The sequence below is a fragment of the Narcine bancroftii genome, chromosome 5 (genome assembly GCF_036971445.1).
Source record: "Narcine bancroftii isolate sNarBan1 chromosome 5, sNarBan1.hap1, whole genome shotgun sequence".
Lineage (NCBI taxonomy): Eukaryota > Metazoa > Chordata > Chondrichthyes > Torpediniformes > Narcinidae > Narcine > Narcine bancroftii.
This window is the reverse complement of record NC_091473.1, coordinates 255,475-277,101: the sequence shown is the minus strand read 5'-3', so window position 1 is coordinate 277,101 and position 21,627 is coordinate 255,475. Positions and strand designations below refer to the sequence as shown.

Genomic DNA, 21,627 nt, shown 5'->3' with positions numbered 1-21,627 from the left:
CGCATGACTGGCACTGCACGGCCCTTCCACAGCGCGAGCGCACTTCTCCCGGTCGCCACGGCCTTCAGTGCTTGCACCCGCGCGGACCCCAGGGACGGCTGGTTTGGCCCTGCACGTGAAGAGAGAGATGGTGGCTGTCCGCAAAGTCTGATCTGCAGCGCGCTGGGCCTGAGTGGGTGGGTAAGCAGGGGTGGGCAGAGGGTGTAGGTGAGGAGTAATGGGCAGGGGAAACTATGGTGGTGCAAGGGGCAGTTAGAGGGAGGGATGAGTAGAAGGAGGGGTGGATAGAGAAGAGGTAAAAGGGGAGGGGCAGGGTGAGTAGGGGAGGGGCAGGGTGAGTAGGGGAAGGGTGATTAGAGGGTGAGAGACGGGTAGAGGGAGAAACAGGTTGAGGGGAGAGGCAGTAGAGGGACATGTATAGGATGGGGTGGGTAGAGGCAGAGCGAGTGGAGGTTGGGTAAAGGACTGGTCGAGGGATGGTGGGTCGAGGGTGAATAGAGGCCTAGAGCCTGAGGAGTGAGCAGGAAATGCTGAGTCCTGATGCAGGCCAAAATGGACACAGCCTGTGAATGCTGACTACATCTCCACAGGGACCAAATATGTTTCTCTCAGGTCAAGCAAAGGGTGAACTTGAGCTACCTACTCCTGGACCTGTAACATTATCCTCCTAAAGTTATATCCTAAAGTTTAACATTACATATGTTGAAAGAAGAGAAAACATGCAGATGTTGTTGAAAATTTTCAATAAATATTTAGTTCGGCCCTCAACTTAGTCCAAGTTTTATATTTTGGCCCTCCGTGAATTTGAGTTTGACACCCCTGATCTAGCACTATCCTCGGTTTCCACCCTTTCCACAAGAATTTCCTTATTATTTTCTTTAGTTCATTGAAGAATTTCTCTGATAAGGGAATTGGTAACAATTGAAATAGGTATTGTATCCTTGGGAAGATATTCATTTTAATGCAATTTACCCTTCCTATCAGTGTTAGTGATAAATCTTTCCAATGTTCTAAGTCATCTTGTAATTTCTTTATTAATGGCTGATAATTTAATTTGTATAGATGGCCTAGATTATTATCCAGTCTAATACCTATATATCGGATTGCTTGTGTATGCCATTTAAATGGTGATTCTTTTTTAAACTTTGTGTAATCCGCATTATTCATTGGCATTGCTTCACTTTTGTTTGCGTTGATCTTGTACCCCGATATTTCTCCATATTCCTTCAATTTCTTATGTAATTCTTTTATTGATAATTCTGGTTCTGTTAAGTATACTATGATGTCATCTGCAAATAGACTGATTTTATATTCCTTCTCTTTTATTTTTATCCCTTTTATTTTATTTTCTGTTCTTATCAGTTCTGCCAATAGTTCTATTGCTAAAGCAACAGTGAGGGAGATCGTGGACATTCCTGCCTAATTGAGCTGCTTAATTTAAATTGGTTTGATATATATCCATTTACTGTCACCTTCGCCAATGGACCCTTATATAATGCTTTAATCCAATTAATATATTTCTCTGGTAGGTTGAACCTCTGTAATACTTTGAATAAATAATTCCATTCTACCCTGTCAAAGGCTTTCTCTGGGTCTAAACCAACAGCCACTGTTGGCGTCTTATTTCCTTTTACTGCATGGATTAAGTTAATGAACTTACAGACATTGTCCATTGTTCGTCTTTTCTTAATAAATCCAGTTTGATCTTGTTTTACTATTTTTGGTACACAGTTGGCCAATCTGTTTGCGAATAATTTTGCTATTATCTTATAATCTGAATTAAGTAGAGATATTGGTCTATACAATGCTGGTGTTAGTGGATCTTTCCCAGTCTTTGGTAATACTGTAATTATTGCTGTTTTATATAAATCTGGCAAGTTTTGTGTTTCTTCAATCTGGTTCATTACTTCCAGGAGGAGGAATTAATAAGTCTTTAAATGTTTTATAGAATTCTATTGAGAGTCCGTCCTCCCCAGGCATTTTATTGTTCGGTAGTTTTTTAATATATCTTGTATTTCCTCCATTTCAAATGGTTTTATCAATTTGTTTTGCTCCTCTTGCAATTTCAGTAGTTCAATTTTAGCTAGAAACTTATCTATTTTGTCTTCTTTCCCTTCGTTCTCAGTTTGATATAATTGCTCATAGAATTCCTTAAAGTTTTCATTGATCTCTGTTATAACATAACATAACATAACAATTACAGCACGGAAACAGGCCATTAGGCCCTTCTAGTCCGCACCGAACCAAACACCCCTTTCTAGTCCCACCTCCCTGCACAATGCCCATAACCCTCCATCTTCTTCTCATCCATATACCTGTCCAACCTTTTCTTAAATAATACAATTGACTCCGCCGCCACTATTTCTCCCGGAAGATCATTCCACACAGCTACCACTCTCTGAGTAAAGAAGTTCCCCCTCATGTTACCTCTAAACCTCTGCCCCTTAATTCTTAACTCATGTCCTCTTGTTTTAAACTTTCCTCCTCTTAACGGAAATAGTCTATCCACATCCATTCTGTCTATCCCTTTCATAATCTTAAATACTTCTATCAAATCCCCTCTCAACCTTCTACACTCCAAAGAATAAAGACCCAATCTGTCCAATCTCTCCCCATACTCCAGATGCTTAAACCCAGGCAACATTCTGGTAAACCTTCTCTGCACTCTCTCCACTCTGTTTATATCCTTCCTATAATTAGGCGACCAGAACTGCACACAGAACTCCAAATTAGGCCGCACCAACGTCTTATACAATCTCAACATCACCTCCCAACTCCTATATTCCATGCAATGATTGATAAAGGCCAGCATACTAAAAGCCTTCTTCACCACCTTATTCACGTGAGTTTCTACCTTCATGGAACGATGTACCGTTACTCCTAAATCTTTCTGCTCTTCTGTATTCCTCAATGCTCTCCCATTTACCACATATGTCCTATTCTGATTCTTCTTACCAAAATGAAGCACCTCACACTTATCAGCATTAAATTCCATCTGCCATTTTTCAGCCCACTTTTCTAAGCAGCCCAAATCCCTCTGCAATCCTTGAAAACCTTCTTCATTATCCACTATTCCACCTATCTTAGTATCGTCTGCATATTTACTAATCCAATTCACCACCCCATCATCTAGATCATTAATGTATATAACGAACAACAATGGGCCCAATACAGATCCTTGAGGCACACCACTGGTCACCGGCCTCCAACCTGACAGACAATTATCCACTACCACTCTCTGGCCTCTCCCTTTCAGCCAATGTTCAATCCATTTGACTATCTTAAAATTTATACCTAAAGACTGCACCTTCCTAACTAACCTTCCATGTGGTACCTTATCGAAGGCCTTACTGAAGTCCATATAGACAACATCCACTGCGCTACCCTCATCCACATTCCTAGTCACCTCTTCAAAAAATTCAATCAGATTGGTCAAACATGACCTTCCTCCCACAAATCCATGTTGAGTGCTCCTGATCAGACCCTGTCTATCCAGATGTTTATAAGTACTATCTCTAAGAATTTTCTCCATTAATTTACCTACCACAGACGTCAAACTTGCAGGCTGATAGTTGCCAGGCTTCCTCCTTGAACCCTTTTTAAATAACGGAACCACATGCGCAATGCGCCAATCCTCCGGCACTATCCCCATATCTAATGACATTTGAAAAATTACCGCCAGAGCCTCTGCTATTTCCTCCTTCACTTCTCTCAATGTCCTGTTGGGTTATATGTAATTTGTTTGTCCTTTTTCCTTGATGCCAATACCGTTGTTTTAGCTTGTTCTGTTTTAAGCTGCTGAGCTAGTATTTTGTTTGTTTTTTTCTCCTAGCTCATAATACTTCTGCTTTATTTTCATTATGTTCTTCTCCACCTTATACGCTTGTAGTGTTTCGTATTTTATTTTTTTGTCCACCAATTCTCTTTTTGTTGCATCTTCCTTTGTTGCTAGTTCTTTTTCTGTACTTACTATTTCCCTTTCCAGCTGTTCTATTTCCCGATTGTAGTCCTATTTCATCTTAGTTATGTAACTTATTATCTGCCCTCTGATGAAGACTTTCATTGCATCCCATAATATAAATTTTTCTTTCACTGATTCCGTATTTATTTCAAAGTACATTTTAATTTGGCGCTCAATAAATTCTCTAAAATCCTGTCTTTTAAGTAGCATGGAGTTCAATCTTGGAGGGATGTCCTCCATATATCCAAAAGTTGCATTTCCTGCATTGATTTAACCATAAATTTGGCTACTTTGATTTCTCTATTCCTCCTTGAGAGGACCTGGAACCAGGGGCAACACACAAAATGCAGGTTGAGGTCAGTGGATCAGGCAGCATCTGTGGAGGTGATAAATAGAAGGTCAACATATCAGTCCGAAACACTTCATCAGGAGCATGAAGGACCAGGCAGACTTCCAGTCCAAGCTTGGAGGTGAAAGCTGAGTACGGGTGGAGGTGATAGAGGAAAGGGACGTCGAAAGGTGCGCTCTGATTGAGGAGGGAGATGAAAGGCTGGGGCGCATGAGGAAGGAAGGTGAGGGGAGGGAAAGAGAAGGAGGAGAGAGATGAAGGAAGGGGTGGGGGGAGTTGATACTGATTGTGTCCGGTTGGAAATTGCCAAGTGTGTCATTGCAGTTTCCAAGAGCAGACCAACCAATGTTTTGTATAGTTGTAACATGACCTCCTTACTCAGTACCCCACCCAGTGAAGCCAAACATCTCATGTGCCCTCTTGATCACCCGATTCACATTTCATATTTAGTGTCAGAGAACATACATGACATCACATACAACCCTGAGATTCTTTTTCCTGCGGGCAATGCAGAATTACTACTTATTGGTAGTGCAAAAAAAAACAGTACTCAATGTACGCATGTAAACCCTCAAAGAAATATGAACAGACATTTAGGGCAGCACTGCTGGCATAGTGGTTAGCGCAACACCTTTACAGCACCAGCGATTGGACCGGATGGGGTTTGAATCCTGCACTCTCTGAAAGGAGTTTGTATGTTCTCTCTGTGTCTGTGTGGGTTTTCCCTGGGGGGGCTCCAGTTTCCTCCCACCATTCAAAACGTACCGGGGGTGTAAATTAATGGGGTGTAAACTGAGCAGCATGGACTCGTCGCCTGAAATGGCCTGTTACAGGGCTGTATGTCTAAATTAAAAAATTTAAACTGACTGCAATGCAGAGAGAAAAGAAAAGCAAGAGTCCTTAAATGAGTCCCTGATTGAGTTTGTTGTTGAGGAGCCTGATGGTGGAGGGGGAGCAGCTGTTCTTGAACTGGGGGTGTGAGTGTTGTGGCACCAACACCTCTTCCCTGATGACAGCAGTGAGAACAGAGCGTGTGCTTGGTAATGTAAATCCTTGATGATTGCTGCTGCTCTTCGACGGCAGCATTCTCCGTAGATGTTCTCGATGGTGAGGAAGGTTTTGCCTGTGATCATCTGGGCTGTGTCCACTACATTTTGCAGGGCTTTGTGCTCTGGGGTATTGGTGTCCCCATCCCAGACTGTGATGCAGTCGGTCAGCATACTTTCCACCATACTTCTGCAGAAAATTGCCAGGGTTTCCGATGTCATACCAAACTTGCGTGGCCAGATTCAGGTCCTGGATATTCTGAGGAAGATCTCCCAGGCACAGTGGGAAAGCCAACTTCAGCTCAGCATTTGAGAGGTGAATTAAAGTGTCCATCTGCAAATTCAGTGCAGCTGGAAGGGAATGTCGGGATCTTTGCTGGCGAGTTAGGACACTTGCACCTGTTCAGAGGTCACAGTTGGCTCCAACCTCTGGTCACATTCCAGCATTTGCTTCTGGCCTGTGTTCCCATCCCCTGTACTCAGCCAAGTGAAACAGACAAGTAATGGTCAGACACCCTTGTTCATTGGTTCTCCTGAAGGGCCAGAAACTCGAGGCATATGAAAGACCAGTGAAATATGAAGCGATGAGGGTGATATTATTCTGGCTGCAAGATTATCAGAGTCAGGTTCCCTGTCGTGACCATGCGTCAGAAAACTTATTGTTTTGTGGCAGCAGTATTGTGCATTACAGATGGAAAAATCGCTATAAATTACATTTTCCTAAATACACTATTTAAAAATAAATAATTCATGTAAAAGGAGAGAAAATGTGAGGTAGAGTCTGTGGTTCATGGTCCATTCAGAAATTTGATGGAGGAGGGGAAGAAGCTGTCCTTGTACTGTTGGGTATTCATCTTCAGGATCCAGTACCTCCTTCCTGATGGTGGCAGAGTGAAGAGGATGTGGCCCTGGGTGGTGAGGGTCCTTGAGGATAGAGGCTGGTCTCTTGAGACACCACCTCTTGCAGATTTCCTTAATAGAGTGAAGACTAATGCCCATGATGGCCATGTTGACAATCCTTTGTAGTAGGTTTTTTTTCCTATTCGTCATTTCCATACCAGACAGTAATATAACCAGTCAGAATGCTCTCCATGGTACACCTGTAGAAATTTGCAAGAGTCTTTGGTGACGTACTGAATCTCCACAATCTCCTGATAAAATACAGCTGCTGGTGAGCCTTCTTCATTATTGCATTCAAAAGGAGGCCCCGGGATAGATCTTCAGAGATATTGACACCCAGGAATTTGAAGTGCTTTACCCTCTCCACTGCTGACCCCTCATTGAGGACTAGTTTGTCAGATTAGGTCAGAGGATGCCATAGATTTTTTATTAATTAGTCCTCTTTTAGCTAATTCTTTATACCTTTGGTACAAGATTTTGTTTTTTGTCAATGGTCAGAGTTTGGTATCCAAAATCTTTTTATTGACCAAAATTTGGCCTCTTTTGAACAGTTATCTTCTAAATTTAAAATAATTAAACATTTTTTTAGATATTTACAGATTAGGACCTTTTAAAATTCCTTGGTATTAAGACTCCCTCAAGATTTTAAATGAAAGAATATAGAGATTTATAATCTTAAACCAAATACCAAAAAGTTGATCAGTTCTTGATGAGCTATGATTGATGTCTAGTGGTGATTCCCTCGACAAGACTAAGAAACGATGGGAACAAGATTTTCAACAAGAATTTTCTGATGCTGCGTGAGATTCTATCTTGAAATTGATTAATTCATCTTCTTTATGTGCCCGACATTCATTATTACAATTTAAAGTAGTACATCGAGCTTTCTTCGCCAAAGTTCAATTGGCTAAATTTTATTCTAATTTCTCATCAAAGTGTGATAGATGTAAGACTGAAGAAGGTAATTATTTCATATGTTTGGTCATGTTTCTCGCTTTCCAATTAATGGGAAAGTATCTTCTGTACCTTGTCTTTAGTTCTTAATGTTAATTTGGCCCATAATCCTTTTCTTGCCCTATTCGGAGTAAGTCAATCAGCTGATTCAAATTTGTCTGGGCTACAATCCCATGTAGTTGGCTTTGCTCTCCTTAATGCTAGAAGAGCTGTACTTATGGAAGGATGCAGTCCCTCTTACAAACACTCAATGGTTATCTGATATGATGGCATGTTGGACTCTGTGGAAAATATTAGATGCTCTACTGATGTATTGAAATCTAACTTTTTAAATTTATGGGGCCCTTTCCTTGATTATTTTCAGAATTTATAAGATTATTGGATCTCATTTTACGGTTTGGTTGTACTTTCTTTCATACATTACTGGAATATTTATGTTTAATCATAACTTCACAAGGGAAGGGTAAGAGCAGTAGTTCTCAACCTATTTCTTTCCATACACATACCACGTTTTAAAAAATAATATTTTATTTTTCACACTGTGAACCATATCAAACAAAATACATACAAACATTTCCCTCTTAAATATATACAGTGGCATTTTCTCCCCCTTTTTCCCCCCAACCTTCCCTCCTCCCTTCCCACCCCCCCCAAACCCACTCAACATTCAACATATACAATACAATAAACCCATTAAACAATGTCATCACACAATGGAAAATAAACAAGAAAAATGTGTCATCTACTTTTACACACTGGATCAAGTCATTTTGTCTTCTTATCATTTTAGGGGGTGGAGTTCCGAGACAAGCCCCCTCTGTTATGTTCCATGTATGGTTCCCAAATTTGTTCAAATAATGTGACTTTATTTTTTAAATTATATGTTATTTTTTCCAATGGAATACATTTATTCATTGCCATGTACCATTGCTGTATTCTCAGGCTCTCTTCCAATTTCCAAGTTGACATTATACATTTTTTTGCTACAGCTAAGGCTGTCATAATAAATCTTTTTTGCGCTTCATCCACTTTGAGGCCTAATTCCTTACTTCTTACATTACTTAGAAGAAAGATCTCTGGATTTTTTGGAATGTTGCTTTTTGTGATTTTATTTAATACCTGATTTAGATCTTCCCAAAACTTTTCCACTTTCTCACATGCCCAAATTGCATGAATTGTTGTTCCCATTTCTTTCTTACAGCGAAAATATCTATCTGATAATGTTGGATCCCATTTTTTTAACTTTTGGGGTGTGATATATAACCTGTGTAACCAATAATACTGTATCATGCGTAAGCTTGTGTTTATTATATTCTTCATAGTTCCAGAACATAACTTTTCCCATGTTTCATTTTTTATCTTTATGTTTAAATCTTTTTCCCACTTTTGTTTGGGTTTATAGCTTAGTTCATCATTTTCCTTCTCTTGCAGCTTGATGAACATGTCTGTTATAAATCTTTTAATTATCATTGTGTCTGTAATCACATATTCAAAGCTGCTTCCTTCTGGTAATCTCAGTCTGTTTCCCAATTTATCCTTTAAGTAAGCTTTCAGTTGAGGGTATGCAAACATTGTACCATGAGTTATTCCATATTTGTACTTCATTTGTTCAAATGTTAATAAATTATTTCCCAAAAAACAATTTTGTATTCTTTTAATTCCTTTTCTCTCCCATTCTCTAAAGGAAAAGTTATCTATTGTGAAAGAGATTAGTTGATTTTGCGTCAATAATAATTTTGGTATTTGGTAATTTGTTTTTTTCCTTTCTACGTGAATCTTCTTCCATATATTGAGTAAATGATGCAATACTGGTGAGCTTTTATATCATACCAGCTTTTCATCCCACTTATAAAGTATATGTTCTGGTACATTCTCCCCTATTTTATCTAGTTCTATCTTAGTCCAATCTGGTTTTTCCCTTGTCTGATAAAAATTTGATAAATACCTTAATTGTGCTGCTCTATAATAATTTTTAAAGTTTGGTAACTGCAAACCACCTTAGTTGTACCTCTCTGTTAATTTATCTAATGCTATCCTCGGTTTTCCCCCTTTCCACAAGAATTTCCTTATTATTTTCTTTAGTTCATTGAAGAATTTCTCTGTTAAGGGAATTGGTAATGATTGAAATAAGTATTGTATCCTTGGGAAGACATTCATTTTAATGCAATTTACCCTCCCTATCAACGTTAGCAGTAATTCTTTCCAATGTTCTAAGTCTTCCTGCAATTTCTTTATTAGTGGCTGCTAATTTAATTTGTACAAGTGGCTTAAATTATTATCTAACCTAATACCTAGGTATCGGATTACTTGTGTTTGCCATTTTAATGATGATTCTTTTTTAAATTCTGTATAATCCGCATTACTCATGGGCATCACTTCACTTTTATTTGCATTGGTCTTGTACCCTGATATCTCTCCATATTTCTTAAATTTCTTATGTAATTCTTTTATTGATATTTCTAGTTCTGTTAAGTATACTATGATGTAATCTGCAAATAAACTGATTTTATGCTCCTTCTCCTTTATTTTTATCCCTTTTATTTTATTTTCTGTTCTTATCAGTTCTGCCAATGGTTCTATTGCTAAAGTGAGCAGTGAGGGAGATAATGGACATCCCTGCCTAGTTGACCTACTTAATTTAAATTGGTTCGATACATATCCATTTACTGTTACCTTCGCCAATTGTCCATAATGCTTTAATCCAATTAATATATTTTTCTGGTAGATTGAACCTCTGTAATACTTTGAATAAATAATTCCATTCTACCCTGTCAAAGGCTTTTTCTGTGTCTAAAGCAACAGCCACTGTTGGCTTCTTATTTCCTTGAACTGCATGAATTAGATTAATAAATTTACAGACATTATCCGCTGTTCATCTTTTCTTAATAAATCCAGTTTGATCTTGTTTTACTATTTTTGGTACACAGTCGGCCAATCTGTTTCCGAATAATTTTGCTATTATCTTATAATCTGAATTAAGTAGAGATATTTGTCTATATGATGCTGGTGTTAGTGGATCCTTCCCCATCTTTGGTATTACTGTAATTATTGATGTCTTGCATGAATCTGGCAAGTTTTGTGTTTCTTCTATCTGGTTCATTACTTCCAGGAGAGGAGGAATTAATAAATCTTTAAATGTTTTATAAAATTCTATTGGGAATCCATCCTCTCCAGGCGTTTTATTGTTCGTCAGCTTTTTTAATATATCCTGTACTTCCTCTATTTCAAATGGTTTTATCAATTTGTTTTGTTCCTCTTGCAATATCGGCAGTTCAATTTTAGCTAAAAACTCTTCTATTTTGTCTTCTTTCCCCTTGTTCTCAGTTTGGTATAATTGTTCATAAAATTCCTTAAAGTTCTCATTAATCTCTATTGGATTATATGTAATTTGTTTGTCCTTTTTCCTTGATGCCAATACCGTTCTTTTAGCTTGTTCTGATTTAAGTTGCCAGGCTAATATTTTGTCTCCTAGTTCATAATACTTTTGCTTTATTTTCATTATGTTCTTCTCCACCTTATACGTTTGTAATGTTTTGTATTTTATTTTTTTGTACACCAATTCTCTTCTTTTTGTTATATCATCCCTTGTTGCTTGTTCCTTTTCTGTACTTACTATCTCCCTTTCCAACTGTTCTATTTCCCTATTGTAGTCCTTTTTCATCTTAGTTACATAACTTATTATCTGCCCTCTGATGAAGTCTTTTATTGCATCCCATAATATAAATTTGTCTTTCACTGATTCTGTATTTATTTCAAAGTACATTTTAATTTGGAGTTCAATAAACTCTCTAATTTCCTGCCTTTTAAGTAGCATGGAGTTTAACCTCAATCTCTATGTTCTTGGTGGGATGTCCTCCAGTTCTATTGCTAATAACAGGGGTGAATGATCAGATAACAATCTAGTTTTATACTCAGTTTTCCTAACTCTCCTTTGAATATGGGCCGACAACAAAAACATATCAATCCTTGAGTATGTTTTATGCCTACTCGAATAATATGAGTATTCCTTCTTCTTGGGTGCTGCCTCCTCCACATAGCCATAAGTTTCATTTCCTGCATTGATTTAACCATAAATTTGGCCACTTTATTCTTTTTGCTAGTCTTTTGTCCAGTTTTATCCAACATTGGATCCAAATTGAGGTTAAAATCCCCTCCTGTCAATATATTCCCTTGCGAATCTACAATCTTCAAAAAAATATCTTGCATAAACTTTTGATCCTCTTCATTAGGTGCATATATATTGATCAAATTCCAAAAGTCTGAATATATCTGACACTTTATCATTACATACCTCCCTGCTGGATCTATTATTTTCTCTATTTTGATTGGTATATTCTTATTAATTAATATAGCTACACCTCTAGCTTTTGAATTATATGATGCTGCCACTTCGTGCCCTACCCAGTCTCTCTTTAATTTATTATGTTCCACTTCAGTTAGATGCATTTCCTGCACAAATGCTATGTCTATTTTTTTCTTTTATCAGTAAATTTAATAGCCTCTTCCATTTAATTCAGTTATGTATTCCTTTAATATTTATAGTCATATAATTCAACATGTCCATCTCATACCCTGTTTACACCTAATTTCTGCTTCCTCACCACCACCATTTCCCCATTTTCATCTCTCAATTTTCCCTTTTTAAGCTCAATGTATGACAACACATTTAAAACATAAAATATTTCAACAACTCCCACATCCAATATTCCCTTAGCCCCAAATTTCCCCCCCACCTCTCTCTGAGTTGCCCCTTATCCCTTGCTGGGCAACCACAACTCCCCTCTCCATTTGGATTGCGAACCCGTTCGCAAGCATCAACTGATTTCGCAGTGACGGTTATTCTCTCCCACCCAACCCCCACCAGAAAAGACCTTTTTTTACACATATAACAAAGCTCACCTCTTTTTTCACCCCCATACTTCCTTTCTTCCCTTCTCTTTCCCTTCTTTAGTTCTTACATATACATTATTTTTATATCTTTATATATATTTTATCGCCGATCTTCATTCTTGTTACATCTCTTCATCTCTCCTTCTGTCCTGCAGGCGTTCTGCAAATTCTCGTGCTTCCTCCGGATCCGAGAACAGTCTGTTTTGCTCCCCAGTGATAAATATTTTAAGCACAGCTGGATGTCTTAACATAAATTTATAACCTTTTTTCCATAGGATCAATTTTGCTGTATTAAACTCTTTCCTCTTTAAGAGTTCAAAACTTATGTCTGGGTAAAAAAATATTTTTTGACCCTTGTATTCCAATGGTTTCTTGTCTTCTCTAATTTTATTCCTTGCCCGTTCCAGTATATTTTCTCTTGTCGTATATCTCAAAAATTTTACTAAAACGGATCTTGTTTTTGTTGTGACTGTGGTTTCGGAGCTAGTGTTCTGTGTGTCCTTTCTATTTCCATTCCTTCCTGTATTTCTGTCATTCCCAGAACCTGAGGGATCCATTCTTTTATAAATTCCTTCATATCTGTGCCTTCTTCTTCTTCCTTTAGGCCCACTATTTTTATGTTGTTTCGCCTACTATAATTTTCCAACATATCAATTTTCTGAGCTAATAAACTCTTGTGTCTCTTTAACTTTTTTATCACTTTCTTCCAATTTTCTTCTTAAGTCATTCACTTCCATTTCTACAGCCGTTTCTCGTTCTTCCACATTTTCTAATCTTTTCCCTATTTCTGTCATGACCAGCTCTATTCTATTCACTTTTTCTTCTGTACTTTTCATTTCACTAAATTCTAATGTCAACCATTCTTTTAATGCTCTCATTTGTTCTTGGAAAAAAAACTTTATCTATATTCTGTCCATAGGTTTTACCTTCTATTTCTCTGTGCAGATCTTGGTCTTCTTCCTCTTCTTCTGTGTCTGTACCTGTGTTTGGTCTTCTCTTCCTTGTATCTGTGTCTCTTCTGACTTTCCTTTTTTTAAATTTTTTTTATTTTTCATACTAGGAACCATATTGACCAAAATACACATAAACATTTCCCTCTTGAATATACACTGTCATTTTCTCCCCTTTTACCCCCCCCTCCCTTCCCTCCCTCCTTCCCATCCCCCTCCCCACCCACTCAACGTTCAACCTATATGATGCATTAAACCCATTAAACAATGTCATCACACAATGAAAATAAACAAGAAAATTGTGTTCATTTCGTCTTCTTCTCATTCTGTCATTTTAGGCGGTGGAGGTCCGCGGTAGGACTTCTCTGTGTGTTCCATGTATGGTTCCCAAATTTGTTCGAATACTGTGATGTTATTTTTTAAATTATATGTTATTTTTTCCAATGGAATACATTTATTCATTTCTATGTACCATTGCTGTATTCTCAGGCTCTCTTCTGATTTCCAGGTTGACATAATACATTTTTTTGCTACAGCTAAGGCTATCATAATAAATCTTTTTGCTCCATCCAAATCGAGGCCAAGTTCTTTACTTCTTATATTACTTAAAAGAAAGATCTCTTAGATTTTTTGGTATGTTGCTTTTTGTGATTTTATTTAATACCTGATTTAGATCTTCCCAAAACTTTTCCACTTTCTCACATGCCCAGACTACATGTACTGTTCCCGTTTCCTTCTTACAGCGAAAACATCTGTCTGATACTGTTGGGTCCCATTTATTTTACTTTTCAGGGCTTGGTGTATAGCCTGTGTAACCAATTATATTGTATTAAGCGCAACCTCGTGCTTATTGTATTTCTCATAGTTCCAGAGCATAGCTTTTCCCCTGTTTCATTCTTTACCTTTATGTTTAGATCTTGTTCCCACTTTTGTTTGGGTTTATGCTTATTTCCTCATTCTTTCTCTTGCAGTTTTTTTTTGAAGACTTTATTTAAAATTTTATAACATGAATACAATAGAGAATTACATTTAAAGAAAAATTTAAAAAAATTAAAATGGTATGATTACAATATTACATCAGAAAACTACACAAAATAACCCCCCCCCCATTAATTGTAACACAATATTAGTAATCTAACTTAAAATTAATCCAGCCCTCCCCCCCCCCAAAATAAAGAGTGAAGAGTTAATAAAATTAACAATATTATATATGGAAAAAAAAATACCCACTTACAAAAAAAGAGATAAAACTTAACCTAAAAAAATTCTAACAACAAAAATTTTTTTTAATCAATACTAAAATATCACGCTTAAACATATATTTAAATCAAACTTAAATGCATATAATTAGCAAACGGAGTCCACTTTAACTTATAAAAAGACATCTTATCCTGAATTGAAAAAGATATCCTTTCCATAGTCAAACAAAATTTCATCTCCAAATACCACTTATCTAAAGTTAGTATATTTTTATCTTTCCAAGTAAGTGCTATACATTTCTTAGCCACGACTAAAGCTAAATAGATAAAGGAAATCTGATAATCCTCTAAACCTAAATCAATTAATGATTGCATGTTCCCTAATAAAAATATATCGGGATCTAATACAAGATGGATATTATATAAACTGTTAAAAATAGATTGAATACCTTTCCAAAACTGTTGCAATCGATCACAAAGCCAAACAGTATGTAAAAAAGTATTGGCCGTCTGATCACATCGAAAACAAGAATCCAACTTACTAAGACCAACTTTTTTTAATTTCTCCGGCGTTAAATATAGCTGATGAATAAAATTATAATTAATCATCGCTAGTCTAGCGTTAATTAATTTCCGAATACTATTCTGACAAATTTCCATCCAAGTTTCTTCAGCTATTTTATGTCCTAAATCTTTTTCCCATTTCAACCTATCTTTATCCCAGTCTTTTTTACTATCAACTTCTTGTAAAATACAATACAAATCAGATATATATCCCTTTTTTGGTATTGAAAGTACATATTCTTCAAAACTAGATTCAGGTAATAAAATCATATGTCGACCACATAACTGTTTTACAAAAGTTCTTAATTGATAATATACAAATATAGAATTTCCACTAATACCATATTTCCTTTGTAATTCGTCAAAGGAACAAAAACAACCCTCAGAAAAACAATCAGATAATTTTTTTATTCCCTTCTTTTCCCATTGTTTCAAAGTGGCTACTCTACCCACAGACCTAACGTTTCTCTCCCTATCTCTGCGGAGTCCCTCCTGTTCTGTGATCTCACATTAAAGCCAATCGATGTGTTTGTGTTTGTTAGAAACTGGCGAGGCTGTGAAGCAGCAGTATTCCGACAACGTCCACTGGATCCGACAGGCTGCCAATCACCAGCTGGTTTGTACCCTCTGAAACCACCCACCTTCCCTTTCCGATCAGTATGCTAGGAACCAATTCCTTCTCCAATACATCACCCGGGGTTACTGTGTCCCCATGACCTAAGCAGGGGAAACAACTCAAGATTAGAGCATTGACCTGACCTCCACTCTTCTCAGCCAGTGTTATATTGGAGAATGCGTCAGACTCAGTGAGGCTTTCTCTACACCGTCCCATCACACATTCCTGGGGTCAGACACAGAGTGAAGCTCCCTTCACACTATCTCATCTCACACTCCCGGGGTCAGACACAGGGTGAAGCTCCCTCCACATTCTCCCACCACACACTCCCAGGGTCAGACACAGGGTGAAGCTCCCTCCACACTGTTCCATCACACACTCCTGTGATCAGACATTGGGTGAAGCTCCCTCCACACTGTCCCATCGCACACTCCCGTGATCAGACACAGGGTGAAACTCCCTCTACACCATCCCATCACAAACTCCCAGGGTCAGACACAGAGTAAAGCTCCCTCCATACTGTCCCATCACACACTCCCAGGGTCAGACACAGAGTGAAGCTCCCTCCACACTGTCCCATCACACACACCCAGGGTCAGACACAGGGTGAAGCTCCCTCCACACTATCTCTACACCCACTCCATGCAACCCTGTAGCTGTCAGTCTGCAGAGAAACGTTGGGGCCCTGCTAAATATGTGAGTTCCCTCAGCCTGGGATCTCCACCATCATGACTGCGAGATTCCTGCAGATAAAGAACATCCAAGAGGGAATGAGACCAGTCAGTTCCCTTTGACCTGAGAGGCACAGGTTGAGCAGCGATGGACAGTGAGCAGGGAGCAGTTCTGGTCAAAGAAACCAATCCAGAGGGTGAGAACTTCTTGTTCAGCACCAACATTCAGCCAAGGGAAACACAGGAAACGCAGGAACCACAGTCACTCAGCACTTCAACCAATGAGGATCTCAGCAGGTCAGGCACTGATCGTGAGGAGAGATGGCCACTCAGCGCTTTGTACAAGAGCCTTTACAGAGTGTTCAATAGAGGGGGAGGGGGGGTGGAGTGATATTATGCATGTGGGGTGGGAATGAATCACTGGAATCAGATGGGGGTCGGGGTTACGTAAAATTGGTAAAGTCGATGTTGAAGCCGTGTTTAAGGCTGTCCAGGAGAAATTTGATGTGTCCCTCACATCCACGTTTGTCCTCTCCCTTCACCACAGAGGACAGACATGTCACTGTAGGAATGGTGGGGAGAGTTGAAGTAGTTGACCACTGGGTGTCCAGGTTTAGACACACAAACCACGTCCATCTGATTCCTCTCTTCCTTCCTTACTCCTGAACTTTCTTCTTGCACTCTACCCCCCTTTCGAGCAGTGTATTCCTCTACCTGTCTCTCCACCTTCTCTCCAATACCATCCCACCTCTTGGCCCCTTTCCCCAGCTTCCTACTCCCTTTATTTACATAATTTCCCCCTCCTTTCACTTTGGTCTTGATTCATGGACTGACCATCTCTCCCCATAGATGCTGCCTGCCTCACTGAGTCTCTTCAACAGCTGAACTGAGCAGGTGGCCTGGCACAAGAATCTCCCACAACATGCAACACACTAAGTTTTCATATATTTCATGTACAAAGAGAACAGGGAGAACAAATCCAATTTTCTTTGTACAATGTCAGTATTTTGGGTGTTTCACTGCATTACGCATTAATAATTGGAGCCCAACTTCAATGAGAGAAATATTTTGTTGGAGCTGCTGAGCTGTGACAGTTCACATCCAAGCTGAGGACAAACCCAGACCCAAAACATTGTGTTGTGAACAGTCAACACTGTGCACTGCTGAATCCTGGGCTGATTAACCCGAGAGATATGACTGTGTTTGAGGTGCGAGGTGGCAAAACAGCCAACTTGGAAGCTCCCCGGTGTCTTTCCAGATTGGAGACAGAGCACTCCCTTTATGTGTTGTACCTCCTGTCTCTCTGCTACACTGCATCATGGCTGCAGTCGCATTCAACACCAGGTTCTGGGGCTGAGGGCTTTATCTATGGTGCCTCCCCCTTCCTCCTCAGTACAGCCATAGCTGCAGTTGCCTCTCCCTGGCCCTCTCCTGCACATTTTCCTTCCTCCAGATTCCCCTGTCCCCCTTGGGGACTCTCCAAATCCATTCCCACCGCTGCCACCGCCCTTCCAGGCCATCACTGTATCTCGCCACGGGAAAATATCTGGAGCAAAATGTAAGCTGCTGGCAAAGGTCAGCAGGCCAAGCCACGAATGAAACATTCTGGTGTCCCTCTTCTACCCCTCCCCCGCTGAAGCTGTTCGACCTGCTGACTTCCTCCAGCTGCTCCTCTGTTGCTCCAGGTTCCTGCCTCTCGTGGCTCCGTGCTCCTGTCAGCATTTTGACCGTTTCTGTGCTGTCCGTGCACCTCAAGACAGCAGGCTTGGAGCAGCCAGCACCGGGGGGTTGGGTGGGGGGTGGTGCAGGCACCCTCTCCCATCCTCTGTGGATTCTATGCTCTGTCAGGTTATGCTCTCTCCCTCCAGCCTGCCCGAAGAAGTCGGTAGGGCTCCTTCCACACTTCCTGCAGCGGCTGCTCAACCCCACTCCTTCTCTGCAGGTGGTGGGATCTCAAGCTCGCATTCTCTACTCAGACCAGAGAGGTCGGATCGCCATAGCAGTGGCAATTAACCGGGCCATCGCTGAGGGCAGGATCAAGGTAGGCATGAGTCAGCAGGCCATTTGGCCCATTGTTACGCTCTTATCCCAATACTAATGTTTCTCCCTTGTAAAAGCCCCCATTGAATATGCCCCCACGTGCTTCCAGATCGCAGCACCACCCTGTGTGGAAACGTTCTCTCCCTCTTTCTCCCTAACTCTTGGGAGGACCTCCTTCCATCACCCACTCCCCTTTCACTGTGGAAACAACTTCTCATCATCTGAAAAGCAACTACTCCCTTTAAGCTCTTTGCACGAGGACAACGTCTCCCATCCTGCAGCACTGTATCCCCGGAATATTCACTGACCGAGTAACAAAAGTGTATGCAAGTACAGTATACAGATGCCCAACTTGGGCATGGGAGTCCCAAACATTCTTCTGGAAGTCCCTGTTACGCTGTGGTGAGATTACTCAGGAGCAGTGAGTGTTCAACAGCACAAGGCAGACACCGCACTGAACGACTCTCAGCAACATCATCTTCTTCTTGGAGTTTACACAGGTTGGAGCTGCACACTTTCTGAATCCTGTTTATTCAATGCAAAGTTAAGCAGAAAAATGGCAGATGGAGTTCAATCCAGATAAGTGTGAAGAGGTGCATTTCAAAAGGTCAAACTTGAAGGCAGAGTACAGGGTTAATGGTCAGATACTTATCAGTAAGGAAGAAGGGAGGGTCCTCTGGGTCCAAATCCCTACATCTCTCAAGGTTGCCACACAGGTTGATTGGGTGATTAAGAAGGCCAATGGAATGCTGGGCTTCATTCATTGAGTTCAGGAGCTGGGAGGTGAGATTGCAGCTCTGTAAATCTCTGGTGAGATCACACTTGGAATATTATGTTCAGTTCTGGTCACCTCATTACAGGAAAGATGTGGAAGCTGTGGAAAGGAGATTTACTAGGATGTTGCCTGGATTATAAAATATCTCTTCAGAGGCAAGGTGAAGAGAGCTGGAGCTTTTTCTCTGGAGCGAAGAAGGGTGACTTAATAGAGGTTCACAAGATTATGAAAGACACACAGTAGATAAGGTGGACAGCCAGCACCTTTTCCCCAGGGAAGGAGTAGCAAACACCAGAGGGCAGGTATACAAAGTGAAGGGAGGAAGGTTTAGGGGAGACATCGGGGTAAGTTTCTTACACAGGAAGTAGTGGGGGCCTGGAATGCATTGGTGGTGGAGGCTGAAACATTAGGGGTATTGAAGGTACATGATGGAAGAACAATAGAGGGTTACAGGATGGGGAGGGTTTAGTCTTGTTCTTATAGGTACTGTATACCTAGGTCAGCACAACACCAAGGGCTGAAGAGCCTGAACTGTGCTGAAATGTTCTATGTTTTGTTTCCCGGATTTTTTGTTCCAATGGGAGGAGGCTTGAGAACCAGATGTTGACAGGTCCTGTCTCCTCCACCCCACCCCACTCCCCGCCCCACAACATGACCCAGTCACTCCATGTCATTATCTCCCGGTGTTCAAAACTCACCGTAGGGACACACTATTAAAGTCTTGATGTGATTGCTTCGGCCCTGTTACCTATCCACCCTCTGTGTGTCCAGTTTCAGTCAAGGGAGAATGTCACTCTGACAACCAGCAGAGAGAGAGAGAGAGACGGGCTCCCACATTGGCCTCCCCTCCCTTTTGTCTCCCCCTCCAAACCCCCTGCATTTTACCAGCTTGTCCCTGCTCTGCATTGGCCCCACTCACCAGGGAAAGAGATTCTCGTGAGGTCTGGGTTGGATCTATGAGTGACTACGTGGTTTTGCCTTCTTCTTCACCAACCTCTACAAACTTCACTTTGCAATGAACATGGAAGCCAGTGGAAAACATCTGTCCAGCGAAACCAGTTAGCAGGAGAATTACTTCCCATCGGTCATTTCTCCTCGAGACATACCATCTCCCATGCCTGGCATTTCTTGTATCATTCTAAGGATGTTCCATGAACCAGGAAACACTACAGCACAGAAATATGGAGTATTATTCTGCTTTGTCCCACTGACCTGCACCCAGTCCATTGCCCTCCATACCCCTCCCATCCATGTACCTGTCCAGGAAATGTCAAAATTCACCACTTCAACTGGAAGCTTGTTCCACACTCCCACCACTCTCTGTGTGAAGAAGATCCCCCTAAACATTTCACCTTTCACTCTTGACCCATATCGTCTGCTTCAACCTTTTTTTTGGATCTGGCCCCCTTCGGCTCTTGAAGTTTATGGGCCCCCTTCCCTGCACAGTCGAGCTTTGGGGTTGCTTCACATAAAAAATATTTTTTGATACGTGAAGTGAAAAGAAAACAAAGCTTTTATTTAAATGTGCTGTAGCCCCCAAGGGTGGTGGAGGGCGGGAGAGCGGGGCATAGCCCCCCCCCCCCCCCCCCGTTGAGAATGGGTGCTCCAGTTCACATCTCACCCAATTTCAGTGGAAAAAGCCTGCTTGCGTTATCCCTCTCTTTACCCCTGATCCCTCTCTTTCGTGCATGCTCTTCTTTCCCTTTCTGCCCAACACTCTCTCCTATCATCCATCGGCCTCCTGCCCTTCCCCCTTCTCACAAGTCAGTTTTCATGTGGAGCCCTCCACAGTCACTGCTCTGACGGTCGAAGTCTGACTGCCTGTTTAACGGAAAGCCTGCCCCTCCACAGGCTCCAGTGGTGATCAGCCGAGACCACCACGATGTAAGTGGGACCGACAGCCCATTCAGGGAAACCTCCAATGTGTATGATGGATCGGCTTTTTGTGCAGGTCAGTCCCCTCTCTCTCTCTGAACGATGGACAGTCCTTCCCCCATCCCTGATCCTCTCCCTGCACCTGTCTCTCCACACTTCCCACCCCACACACATTCTTTGCTCTCACCTCTGGGCCACTGCCCCAACTTTCTCCCCCTTCACTATTCTATATCAGTCTTCCAGAAGGTTCCCATTGACTGACCTTCTCTACCCATAGATGCTGTCTGACCAGCTGAGGTTATCCAGAAACTCACTGTCATCAGCATCGAACATTCCAGCACAGCACAGCACAGGCCTTTTGGCCCACAATATTGTTCTGATCTATGTAAACCTACTCTACAACAATCTAATCCTTCCTTCCCTCAAACCCACAACCCTCTATTTTCAATATGCCTGTTGAAGAGTCTTCAGAATGTCCCTTTTCTAGCCTCCACCAGCACCCCTGGCAATGCACCCCAGGCACCCATACTCTAGGTCCTGGCTAATATCACAGTTCATGTACAAACTTTAATGCCCTCACCCACCAGATATCCATAGAGCCAGAATTGTAGAATCTGAGGTGAAGGCCATTTGCCCCCAATTGCCTCCGGCAGGCCAGGTGTCTGGCCTGACCCCAGCACCAACAGAACGCTCACTGGGAGCTGCCTCAAGCCACAGAGGTCAGAACGTCGACTCTCTACATTAGGCTGAGAGCTCCACAATGCCATGATCAGCTCACAATGGTCCCAGCATGGATGGAGGCCATTTGGCCCATTGAGTTGTCTGATGGGCCTGTAG

General features: G+C 40.9%; 1 protein-coding gene across 3 annotated transcripts in view; it reads left to right on the top strand.

The window, feature by feature from the left end:
* Nucleotides 1–21,627, top strand: part of uroc1 (urocanate hydratase 1) — a 74,891-nt gene that overhangs the window by 44,518 nt on the left and 8,746 nt on the right. For all 3 annotated transcript variants that reach the window (XM_069936498.1, XM_069936500.1, XM_069936499.1), the window contains 3 exons: nucleotides 15,356–15,429; nucleotides 18,043–18,141; nucleotides 20,767–20,866. In XM_069936498.1, coding sequence (XP_069792599.1) covers nucleotides 15,356–15,429; nucleotides 18,043–18,141; nucleotides 20,767–20,866 — 273 coding nt within the window. The remainder of the gene's footprint in view (nucleotides 1–15,355; nucleotides 15,430–18,042; nucleotides 18,142–20,766; nucleotides 20,867–21,627) is intronic.